This window comes from Staurois parvus, unplaced genomic scaffold (genome assembly GCF_062004578.1).
Source record: "Staurois parvus isolate SC_StPar_1 unplaced genomic scaffold, SC_StPar_1.0 ptg000052l, whole genome shotgun sequence".
NCBI lineage: Eukaryota > Metazoa > Chordata > Amphibia > Anura > Ranidae > Staurois > Staurois parvus.
Window position 1 is genome coordinate 399,489 of NW_028317848.1, and position 13,435 is coordinate 412,923.

The 13,435-nt window shown below is 39.8% G+C and overlaps 1 protein-coding gene across 1 annotated transcript in view; it reads right to left on the bottom strand.

The window, feature by feature from the left end:
* VPS13B (vacuolar protein sorting 13 homolog B) overlaps nucleotides 1-13,435 on the bottom strand; it is a 1,305,797-nt gene that overhangs the window by 86,398 nt on the left and 1,205,964 nt on the right. Inside the window, exons 49-50 of the mRNA XM_089666424.1 lie at nucleotides 12,348-12,549; nucleotides 2,009-2,197 (exon numbers count right to left, since the gene is read on the bottom strand). Coding sequence (XP_089522550.1) covers nucleotides 2,009-2,197; nucleotides 12,348-12,549 — 391 coding nt within the window. The remainder of the gene's footprint in view (nucleotides 1-2,008; nucleotides 2,198-12,347; nucleotides 12,550-13,435) is intronic.

Consider the following 13,435-nt stretch of genomic DNA (forward strand, 5'->3'; position numbering starts at 1 on the left):
GTAGACTTTAATATAAAATGTAACATTTGAGATTTTCTCTCTGCAACAAAGGACCTATTCACACTCTCACAGAGGACAAAACAAGAACCCTCAAGATGCTCTTTTGGCTAACCAAATTTTCTGGCTGAACATGTGTGTCCTTTACTGCACACCTGTCAATTTGGAATAGTTTTGAGGTTTTGTGTATCAGAATTATTTAATTATTCTCTATTTCTCCCCACCTCTCCCAAGCTTCCAAAAAGTTTACACACTTTTCCCATTTCTGCATCAAATTTTAATTTTGTCTTATCTCTAAAAACTAGGCAAAGGTAGTAACCATTCTCCCTCAACTCAAAAAATAAAGTATGTGTATATATATATATTTATATATAGATATTACACAGTATATGTTCTTCTTGCCGTCAGTTGGTAAAATTTCCATTAACGTTCTCTCCTATAGACATGGCAGGAGGTAAGGGCAATGTCCAACTGTGGATAAAGAGGTTATAACCCTTCCCCAGCTATAAAAATATAACAGTTGTAGCAGATTAATTTTGTATGGATAGGAAGCTCTAAGTGTTGTAAAGTGATTGTAAAGCTTCATTTTTAAAAAAATTTAATAACTAACATGTCATACTTACCTACTCTGTGCAATGGTTTTGCTAAGAGCAGCTCTGATCCTCCTATTCTCAGGTCCTCTGCTGATGCTCCTGGCCACTCCCCCCTCCTGAGTGCCCCCCAAAACAAGTTGCTTTCCTGCTCCCGAGCCGGCCCTGCATATCCATAACACATAGAGAGCACGGCTCACTGGCTGTGATTGACAGCAGAAGGAGCCAATGGCTCCCGCTGCTGTGTCTCAGCCAATGAAGAGAGAGAGAGACCCGGTATAGTCTAGACTCTTGTGCACAGCACTGGATCGCGATCAGGCTCAGGTAAGTATTAGGGAGGACTGAGGGGGGAGCCGCACACTGGAGGTTTTTTACCTTCGTGCAGAGAATGCGCGAAGGTAAAAAACCTTCAGCCTTTAGAACCACTTTAATATTCAAGAATAGAGGAATGTACACACATGCAATCATTTTTCCACACTTTACTGTAGCTTCTCAGAGATGGTCGTGACATCTAACATCACACTGACATATTGACAGGCTTTTGCAGTGCAGAACACCACATGCAGAAGCAGACAGCCTGTAGCCGTCATTAAGGCACGGAATGCCAGCACATAATTTGTAAGCCATCTTCCTCTTGCACTTCCTATCTTGGGACTGCTTCCCCATGTTTCAGCTGCCTTCACCGAGTATCATCAAGGTTCCCTCATTAGTATACCAGTCTCTCCCACTGTCCTATCCTAAAGCTCTGCTCAGCCTGGCACGCTCCCAGATGACCTCCTCATTCCAAGGTGTACTAGTACTCACTGCAGAGGACTCTTAGCCTGGCCTAAAAGGTCTTTTGCATCCCGCTCAGAGCCCTTAACAGACCGTAAAAGAGTCAGGGTGACATCAGCTGACCGTTATGGGTGTTGAACTACCACACCCAGAGTTGCAGCCCTGTTCAGAGCCCTTGGCAGTAGCTGACTACATCCAATAGCTCTGGCTACCATGCCCCATTTTACTAGGCTGCTCCCATCCTGGCACTTATATGGGCACTAGCTCCACCTATTACTTCACAACAGGAAGGTTTTCTCTAAAAGAAGCCTAACATCCAAATACATAATTCTATCTGACCACACTATATTGGGAACAGAGCCACATAGTGGCAAATACGCTAACTGCACCTGCCAACAAGTGTAGCACTCATCCACTGATAATGGGGCAAGAAAATGATGGCATTATTCAAGAAATTGATAGCTCATTTGTTGACTACTGTCCCAGCAAAAGGAATAGCTGCCATCATTGTGAAAGGGGGGCATGTACACTAAATAAGGGATGGTATATATCTTTCCATCCTCCAAATATTAATAAGCAGAAAGGGGGGCTTTGTGATTGAAGCTTTCATTCGCACATTAGAGTAAAAAGTAATTTTATACCCTGACCTTTTGATGTCCAGGAAATGCTCCTAGTTTGATGTTGGCATCAACAAATCCTTCTTCATCCAGTGACACCACTTCACTGTTATCCCCGTCTTTCCATTTTGGAGAAGTCATGTCATGAACCAACCTAACCGCCACAGATTTGTGAACTGTGTTCGTATTTGCCCAGTAGATCCCAAGCTGGAAAGCCTCCTAAAAAAAGATATGCAGATAATCCATCAACACACCCAAAGCTTGAAGACATGTCTCAAACAGTAATTTATAAAATTATCAAAAGGATAACAAAGCCCAGGAATAAAAATGTATTTACTGCAGCTTACCATTTCTTGGATGTGGATACTGCATTTTACTCCTACTAACAGCACAGAATTTGTGTTTTACTGCAATGCCCACTTTAAGAGGTGTTGATTTTTTTTTTACCTACAAACCTTTATTTAAAGTTTATGGGCAAAGTATTATAATGTTACAGCATGAAGACATGCTAAATGGTGTTTCAGTTTTTTGGTCGATGGGATTTCCATCTTTACACTTCAGTCTGTAGATGTTCTTGGAACACAGATGACCCTTGTGTCTGTAGTTAATTACCACATATTATATGTTGACAATCACATTATATTTGTAGTTAATTCTACAGAAAAATGCACTAGCTATATAAGACACCTACATTATTTACATACATTTGCATAGTGTTCAAACCTTATGTAGACAGCTGTATACCCACATGTTGAAGAGTAGAAGTGCTGTATCCTCCATTGAATGCTGGATTAAGTATTGTTTTAGTGCCAGTAGCTTGAGAAATGCCATACATGCTCTGCAAGAGCAAAGTGCTACTGGGAGTGATCAAGGTGGGCCCCTTTAGTGTAACCATTGTCCATGCCCTATTTTGAATCAAAGCAAACCCAGCCCCAAGGCCCACTCTGAGGGTGCTGGACACTCAAAGTTCCTCTACTTTTTTACCTATAGAACACAGCAATGTGAAAAGTAACAACTGGAATCTGGTTCTGGAATATAACACTCTATTCCTCCAGCCTATATAAATGAGCTACTGTATGTCTTAATAGCATGACTGTCTGCTAAACTTACGAATATAGCATGAATGTTTGACCAGGGATGTACAGCACACATCATGTAGTAGGCAAGAATGGACCAACTATGATGATCACTGCCCGCATAATGAACTATGGCTTTTTAGAATGTGAACCAAATTTAACTGCTGCTGTTGAGAAGTGATGAAAACCAGCAATGTGATTGACACATACAGAAAACAGACCTTTCTGAGGTGGCGTACGAGGGAGGAAGCTGCTTATGTTAGTGAACTGTTCGCAATGCAAGGAACACTGGAAATTCTCCATATGACCTTGTTATCTTAACCTTCCAAGGACGAGGGCTGGTATTTTCCACAGAAATGAGTAACCTTGTCTTGTTTCAGGCTTTCTAGACTCTTTTTGCAAACTGTCACAGGTACATGTCCTACATAAGAGCCACAAAGGCTGCTATTAAATGGTGTGATAGTCTGGATGACCCTTTAGCATTTAAGAAATATATAGAACACCTAAATCTATTATAAAGAGAGAACATTGATGCAGAAGTGCCTTATTATATAGAAAGAAATTAAGACATGGGGTAATGCTTATTATATACTAGCTAAAATGTCAAATTCAAAATTGTTTGCCATATACACCTCCTAACTGATTCAGCGCTGCACCTCTTTTGGGGTTGAGTGATGCCCAGTGTCATCTAACCCAATTCCTTTAAACCCAAAACATCAAGGACCTGCTCCTGCCATGGACCCACAGAAAAATGCTGCAAAGAGTGATGCCTAGTCATCACATGCTGCTGCTCTCTGCAGAGTTTAATATCCACCCATCACTGGAGGAAGAAGAGGGTGTAAAGCAGGGGTAAGCAACCTTGGCACTCCAGTTGTTGTGGCGCTACAAGTCACGTGAGGTATTGTAAGAATTTGACAGCAACCCGGCATGACTCCAAGAGACAGGAGGTGTGCTGGGATTTGCAGATTTACTACAGCTGGAGTGCTGAGGTTGCCTACCCCTGGTGTACAGGACATGTGACATCACTGGACCAAACTGAAGACACCTGGAAAAGGGTAATAAATATATATATATATATATATATATATATATATAAAAGGAAATAAGTATTTGATCCCCTGCTGATTTTGAATGTTTGCCCACTCACAAAGAAATGATCAGTCTAAAAATCGAATGGTAGGTGTATTGTAATACTGAGAGACAGAATGAAAACAAATTAAAAAGAAATGCATGTCTAACAAATTATGCACTGATTTGCATGTTCATGAGGGAAATAAGTATTTGATCCCCTTCACAAAACATGACTTAGTACTTGGTGGCAAATCCCTTGTTGGCAATCACAGAGGTCAGACGTTTCCTGTAGTTGGCCACCAGGTTTGCAGACATCTCAGGAGGGATTTTGGCCCACTCCTCTTGGCAGATCCTCTCCAAGTCATTAAGGTTTGTTGGCTGACGTTTGGCAACTTGAACTTTCAGCTCCCTCCACAGATTTTCAATCGGATTAAGGTCTGGAGACTGGCTAGGCCACTCCTTTGTTTTATATATATATATATATATATATATATATATATATATATATATATATATATATAAACACACTGTATATAGATATATGCAATCTGTCACTAACATAACAAAGCAGTTTTTGTTTATCTGAGTCCCCCTGTAAATCTTTTGTTAACTGTTGATCCTGCTGTTACTTTAACAGACCAGGCCATAATGGAAATAGAGGGTCAAAGCCCCTATCAGTTGGGACGGACTCCGCCAGAAGTCCGCTGATCCCCACTGAGCAGGCGGATGGCTGGTCTGTATCCCTTCTTCTTACAGAGCAGCACGATGAAGGGGTCGTGCGAGACTCTGAAACGTTGCCTTGTTGCACCTATGTGATCCTTCATTAAAACTTTTGGACCCATATTAATGATTCTCAGTGTGCTGGTGACATTCTCCCCTTCTTATAGAGCAGACACAGCCCACTCTCCTCTATGGGAGGTCAGATGTAAACAGATCTCACAGGCTTGCTTACACCCTATTGCCATCTGGTCAGATCCACTAGACGGAAGGAAAAAGGATCCTCATCCGTCTGTTTTTAGCAGATCGGATTGGATATAGGCGGGTGTAAATGGACACATGTCCATTTACACGTGCCGCTCCATAAAGCAGGATATAGGGTCCAATCAGTTCTGCCTGACAAACTGCCAAGCGGACCCAATTGGTCTGCTTGTGTGAAAGAGGCCTAAGGCAAACCATTTAGCACTGACAGGGGTGCTTACAATGGTCATCTTTTATTCAATTTATTAAAATCTTTATCTCAAAAGGAAAAAAAAATTCTGTTTTAAATAAAAGATAGGAAGTATGTTACTAGTCAGATCACCAGGTGAAAATAAAGGGGGGGGGGCCTAAAAAATAAAATGAATGCAACCACCACGTACAGACTGGGAAACTGCAACAATTCTTTATGAGTCTTACAATATTCAAGCAACCAATATATTTATTTTTTCTGTTTAATTTATGTATTTTTACTATGGGATTAAAATCCTTATGTAAGTAAACACTGAATATAGGGTCACAGGCTTCTAACCACACTATGGACTTTAGGTTTTCTCACTTAAAAAATAAAATAAACAGTATTTTTGAGGGGGTGGAGTATATCTCGTGGTAGAAGATATGACTTTTCAGGACAACATGATGTCAGTAAGACATTGGAGACAATAGAGGCTTGGTGTATTACAAAAAAATTAGCAATCACGTCTTTGATATTTAACCCCTTCGCGCCTAAGGGTAAAACAAATGTTAATGCCCAAGCACAATTTTGCAACTTTAACATGTGTTAGTAAAACCGTACATATCATCACATCTACTTTGTGCATCTGGGTGGATTATACCTTGTTTTTTTCAGGGAAAAATGTAACTTTCATTTAATGGCAAATGGTAATGGATATCTCCAGATTTTTTTTATTATCAAAGGAAAACTGGCCCAAAATAAAAAAAAAAAAATTTATAAATGTAACTGTATATTTCTTGCTATCATAATCTACCACCAAAAAACAACCCAAAATAAATTCTCCTGCTCCTGACAATCCCAGCGATAACAAATATGTTTATGTTATGTACCCGTAGTATGGCCCAGAAACAATAATGCGCATTTTGCTTTTTTTATCCTACCTAAAACACACTGACACTTATACTAATTAAAAAAATGCTTTAAAAAAAAAAAAAAAAAAAACCACTTTGACCCAAACACTAACCCTGGCACTGACCTAGATTAAACCTTGATCTAGGCATTCTTTATTTTTTCCTTTTATTTCTTTTTTTATCATTTATTTATTTTTACACACACTTTTGTTTATTTTTCTCTCAGCAGGGAGAGAGATAGAGATACAATATATCTCTCCCCTCCATTCAGAGAGAGACAAAATAAAGGGGTGGGCTTCACAATGACTGATCACTGTAATAGCCAATCAGAGGCTATCACAGAAATCAGGTGACCCGCAACCACGAGTTCTGGGTCCCAATCCTTAGTATGGGACCTGGGTTCCCAGTGAGACCCCATGTCGCTGCGCTGGGAGCGTACTGTGCAGAGTGTTTCCAGCACAAAGACAGATATTCATATATGCAGCCCCACAGAAAAAAGCCAAGACTTATTATATTGCAGCTTACTAATTCTTAGATGTGATGGCTACATTAGTTTCATTTTATTTTAGACTTTCTTTCTTCTATTTTCTTCTGGTGATTCAGTCAGAAACTCTGCTGTTTTTTAGAAGTTCAAGATCTTGAGCAGAATGTTTCAGTTTATATTGAAGAGACAGTCCATTTACCATTGATGGGGTGAATAAAATGATAAGCTTTTATTTATTCATGTAAAACCTTTCACACAGTAGTTCACATGTTCTCTTTGTTCTAACTTGCTGTCCATAATGAAAGAGCAGACGTGGTAACTCACATGGTTAGAAGAGTACCAGTTGCACAGCTCCTGATGTACACAGGATCATGTCTTTTGGCACACTGACTTATAAACATTTATGCTCCCTGTGACTGTGTGTGCATGCTTGGGCTGCCATCTGTTACAAAACTAGCCTTGGAACTTTTTGATACCCCTGCATACAGTGCTGCATAATTTATTGCAACACATTAAGGTAAATTTATTGAAACTGGAGCAGCAGGAATATGAAGTAGCTGTGCATAATAACCAGTAAACATCTATCTTCTACAGGGATGCGCCTATACCGACTCACTTGTACCCTAGTACTTGTAAAAATGCTCACAATACTCTAAATCGATACTTTGCGGTGCAATTTGCGTTCATACAAAATGACTGGGCATAAATCACACAGCAAACAATGGCATTTGATTTGAACAGGAATGTGGTGTGATTTCTATCCAAATCACATGTGGTTTCCTGCACTGCTTCTGTGTGAACCCAGGCTGAAATCACTATGACAAGCCTGGGTTCACACAGGAGCGGTGGGGAAACCACGTGATTCAGACAGGAATCGCAACATATTGCACTGCGATTTGTGCCCATTCATTTTGTATAGACGCAAATTGCACCGCAAGGTATCACTACTCAGTATCGGCGAGCACTTGACTGAAAGTATTGGTACTTGTACTCACTGATTAAAAAAAAGGGTATCGGTACATCCCTAATCTCCTATTTTCAAAGCTTACCTGAACAAGCTGAAGAAAAAAGTTAATTGGCTGCCATGCACAGCTGCTTCAGGTTCTACTGCAATTTTGATACATTTTCCCCAGTGTGTATAATGCAAGTTTGAAAATCGGCTGATTTTTCGTCCGAAAGAATAATCGGCCAATTTTCTTACTGTTAGTGGGGCAATGGCATCAGCCAATTTTCGTGGTTTCTCCTCATTTCGTTTATTGGTCATGCTGGAAAATCTGTGAAAAACAACCAATTTTCGAAATCACTGGTGGCAACATCGGATTACAGAACGAACAATGACCAATAAACGAACTGTCTATGGCCTGCATTAGAGCATGCTCCATTTGAAAACATTGCTTTACGCATTTTGTCTGTGTTTCAGGGAACTCGATCAGCGTGAACCCTACAGGTTGTGCATTTTGCTTTAAACTCTTTATACCACTATCTGCCATTGTATACTTATCATGCTTCCGCTCCCCAGAGGCCACCTGGAGAACTTAAGCCATTTTCAATCAAAGTTTGTATTTTGGGTTTTGTTACAGAAATGTCTCTTTTTTTAAAAACAAGTTTCCTATGCATGTCCTTCAGCACTGTAGTACAACAAAGGTGGTTGCACCTAAGAGTGCACCTATGGATGAAATGGATAAATGATGTATGCTTCATTCAGTGACGTGTTCCACATATTTGTTTTAGTCAGAAGCTCAAAAGAATTTAACCAACTGAAAAGCAACAAGCTATGTTGTATTCAAGGTGGAAGATGAGGTCAGTTGATCTGATTTTCTCCTATGAATGTAGAGAAGAAAAAACAGTAACTGAACTGTGAACTTGTCCTCATTAAAAAATTCCAAGAACATCAATGATTGTGTAGTTGGATGGCATCAGGTCTCCCACTGGAATTTTACAACTTTTTGGTACCCCAGTAGTAAATCCTTTAAACATAAATGAAATATATAAAGACAAGAATGAGACCCACAAAGTAAGGACCAGTAGAAGAAGAAATCTATGAGTGTAGATCTTGTCTCTAGTATTCCTTATAAATCATCAATAGGGACAGTCCACTAGCCAAAATCCACCTAAACCAGAAATGTCAGCTCTAGGTGAAAATGTATCTAAAGCAAAAGGCTTTTTGTAGTATTGGATAGGTGAGGTCAAGCTTCACTTTGCAAACAATACCTAATCGCTTGCACGAAAAAAAAAAACTGCATTTTACTTGCACATGACTGGATGATTGAAGTCAGCAGAGCGTCTTCTCATTTACTAAGTTCTGGAGTAACTGCACTTACAAAGTGCGCAGTCTATTTGCCTTTAATAAGAATTTTAGACCTTTTTCCTTTGCTTTTAGTCCCTATAATAATGGTCATCAGTGAAATACTAATACTCCTGTCATAAAAGTAAGGACAAAAATATAAAATTCTAAGTTATCACAAGAACAGACATAGAGGTTAAACTTTCAAATCGGGGGCATCTGTTGCATCTAAGAGGTTAGTTGCCTCACTTTGGAGAGATTTGTTCTCAGTTTCTGAGAATGAAATGAAAAAAACATAAAACAAAACAAACAAGACATGTAACCTTGTCCAAAACTAAAGATAAAAAAGTTTTGGTTTTAGATACACTTGATAAATGAGTCTTCCGAAACCCATGATGACCCAAAGTTGACCAGCTACTCTCCTATTGTTCACGTGAAAACAAGCTTATGTGTGTCCCAACAGTGATTTTTTTTATTTTTTTACTGTTTAATAAATACATTAGAACTTCTTGGTACAACACGTCTTGGTGCAATGTTTAAATTTAAAGGATAAGTTCACCTTTGGGAACATGTTACATGTTCCACCCGTTTTTAGGGTGGAACATGTAACATGTTCCCATAGCTGCAGCCACCCCCGCTGCCCCGCCCCCTCCCTCTGACAGATAATACGGCGAGAAGTTTCTCCGTACTGTTTGTAAAATTTGAAAACAGCGCGGCTGTGCGGGGCTCTGCTCACATGGCTGCGTCACTCATTCACAGAGTTTTGTAAACGAGTGCCTACAAGTCCCGATAGCCTTAGCGGCTGTCGGCTTGTAGTTTTCAATGAATTGCCATGGCACTGTGGAGCACCGTGCTAGTTCATTGAAGCTTCCCTTCAGTATATTTGCTTGCTCATACATCTCCTACGGCTAGCAGATATTCTGAGAGGTCTTCAGGTGACCTGTATGGCACCAGCAATTTACTGCTTTGCACAGTAGCAAACTGGCAGTGAAGCCTAAAGGCTTCATTGCCGGTTTACCTTAGTCAAGATAGCGGCGCCAACACCTGACAGCTGACTGAAGAATCGGCTCGGGTGAGGACACCGCTAGATCCCTGAACAGGTAAGTGCCCTAATATTAAAAGTCAGCAGCTACAGTATTTGGAGCTGCTGACTTTTAATTTTTTTTTTGGAGTGGGGGCCGGAACTCTGCTTTAAAGGTACTGATGTCTATTAATAAATCATTGAGCCCATTTGTTTGTAGTTCTTTCTTTTGTGCTATGCTATACCTACGGTGTTGACATCATATAAAAACAAAGTAGCAATTTAGCAAACAGCTGTCCATTGACCAAGACCTAACCTCTGACCTGAAAAGTTCAAGGTTTAACACACACCACTGAAGTGTTAAGGAGCAGACACAGATAACTGATCTCTATATTAACAATCTACTCTTTCAGTAGCTGGGGAGTAGCTACTCTTGAAAGAAGGAAAGGGGAGGGGGGCGGATTCTGCTATTAATTACAAGCACTTCCAAACATGTTTTTCTTTAAGGATTGATAGGTATATCAACATTTTTAATTAAATACTAAATGACGGTCTTGTTGCATTACTCACCAAGTATGGCAAATCTGAATATCCACAAGGCTTGTCAACAAGCTATTAGGAAAATAATGGCTCTCGTACTACATAGCATATAGTGACAGTATCAGAAGTAGGTGGGAGATATGGAAACAGTTACTGAACATTTATATTGTATAAACCAGTAAACATATGCTGGCTGAACACCATCAGGTTATTCAGAATTCATATTAGTACATTGGATGACTTGACGAATGCCATTTGAAAGTACTTAAAAAAAAGTTTGCTTTCAACATTTTATTTTGGAGTGAATGAAATTTCTTGATTGAAAAACACGTTCAGTCTTTGTTCATTCAAGAAAGGTTTTTCAGTCTTCTCATCACTGTGGTCAAAAATGAAAATCTATTTGACCCCACTAACCATTAAACAATTGAACAAACATTGTTAAAACAAAATTTTTAAAATGAAATTCTACTAGTATATGGCCAGCTTTAGTCAAGTAATAGATTCATATACTGTAACAACTAAAGGCTAGCCTAAGGCAGGCCATAGATGATGCAATTTTCTTTCCTGCAGCCACTGTGTTGATGGGGGAATCCCTCCCACAGAGCTATTGTGTTCTGTTATTGTTTGTGTTTTTTTTTAATAAAGGACTTGTCAAAAATGGTCTCTGTGTTTTTATTTATTTTTGACACTTTGTTTGGTGACTGAGCAGGGGTACAATGTATCCTTACTCATTCACATAGGGGGAAGATTGGGATTAAAGGGGGCTTCCAAATTCCGATAAGCTCCCCACCCACAGTCCCCCACAACCACCACCCAGGGATGTGGGGAAGACACATTTGTTCCCATCAACATGGCTTGGGGGGGGGAGGGGTACTCACTCGTCTCCCCCATTCCTGGCATGCCAGGCTGCATGCTCTGATAAGGGTTTGGTATGGATTTTTTTGGTGGGGACCCTGTAACTTTTTTTTTAAACTTTGGCAAGGGATTCCTCTCAAAATCCATATCAGATCTAAAGGTTTGGTATGGATTTAGGGGTGACCCCATGCCATTTTTAAAAAAAAATTGTCATGGGGTTTCCCTTAAAATCCATACCAGACCTGAAGGGCCTGGGGGGATCCCCATGCTGTTTTTTTCTCAAGTGATTGCCAGGCAATTCTGCTTGCCAACCCGCTAAAAAATGCTGGAAACCAACTCTCAGCAGTGGTTAGCAGCATTAAGGAGCATTCAGCGTTTTTTACTGCTGGCACATCGCTCCCAAAAACACAAAAAAAGTTTTTTTTTCTGGTCCTAGAAGTTGAAGTTTCAAAAACGCTTTTAGACTACAATATTTATTTATTTCAGGTACTTATATAGCGCCGTAAATTTACGCAGCGCTTTACATATATATTGTACATTCACATCAGTCCCTAACCCTCAAGGGGCGTACAATCTAAGATCCCTAACTTACATTCAAACATACTAGGGACAATTTAGACAGGATCCAATTAACCTACCAGCATGTCTTTGGAGTGTGGGAGGAAACCAGAGTACCCGGAGGAAACCCACTCAGGCACAGGGAGAACATGCAAACTCCAGGCAGGTTGTGCCGTGGTAAGGATTCGAACCAACGACCCTAGTGCTGCCAGGCGGAAGTGCTAACCATTTAGCCCCTGTGTTGCCCCATAGTGTGAATGAGCACATAGGATAACACTATTTTCTTCTAGAGGCAGAAAAAAACGATCATAAGGAGCTGCTAGGAGCTTATTTATAAGCTAGTGAGCATGGAGCCAAAAGCTTAAAAAATAATAACACTGACAGACTGTCACACATTCCAGTGTGAAGAAGGCATTTACCTTGAAATTGGGAGGAATGATGGTTTTTCCAGCAGGGATTTGAAGAATGATATTCTCACCCTCAAATAACCAAAGATCCCATCTGGATTGGTTGATGAGGAGAGCCCATGGGAGCAGCTCAGTCAACAAGGTCTTGAGATGTGGCTTCCAGAGGGAAAGCTTCACCCGCATTGGGCTGTCCCACTGAGCCAGGTGCTCCCCACTGTAAAGACAAAGTGTCAGCATTACTTGGATCAATGTTAAAACAGCAAAATTAACTAATACAGCTCAAATAAAATTAAAATATCTGATTTAAGTTAATTTTCTCTCAGCAAAGTAACATTTCCACAAGGTACTGCATTCAGCGAAGCTGCTAACAAAAGCTACTTACTACAAATAAGGGATTCCTGGCTTTGGGCAGCTAACTGGGCAGTCAGCACAAAGCGATAAGTGGCTTGATCTATCTGAGCTTTGCTGAACTTGTTCTGCTGTTTTTTTGCCTAATATATATATATATATATATATATTCAACACTGACATTTATTTGGCAGGTGTGCATACTGTAGATACTGTAGAGGTTATTTACTAAAATTGGACAGTGCAATGTCCGGTGCAGCTCTGCATAGAAACCAATCAGTTTCCAGGTTTTATTGTCAAGGCTTAATTGAACGAGCTGAAGTTAGAAGCTGATTGGCTGCCATGCACAGCTGCACCAGATTCTGAGTGCACCAGTTTTAGTATATCTCCCCCTGTATGTTTTCTTAAGTTCCACTGTAGCCAATTAAGTACCAAATCAAGAGAGAGCATCTTTTCCAAAAATGTGCAAACTGGTTTAGAAACAATGCAAATACAGGTGCTTTGATTGCATGGTGCTGTCATGTAGTTGTTAAAAAAAGAAAATTAAAACAATGCAATTCTGTTTTAGAATGACACTAAGTAAAACAACATACAAACAGTGAAAAATCCATAGACCTAAACCTAAATTATAATTGAAAGGATATATTTTATATTTAGTGATGAATATACTGAAAATGCCATAATAAAGGTTACTTCCCCCAAGTTCCAATCCCATTGAAAAATACACTCATTCTATTTTATGCAACTACTAG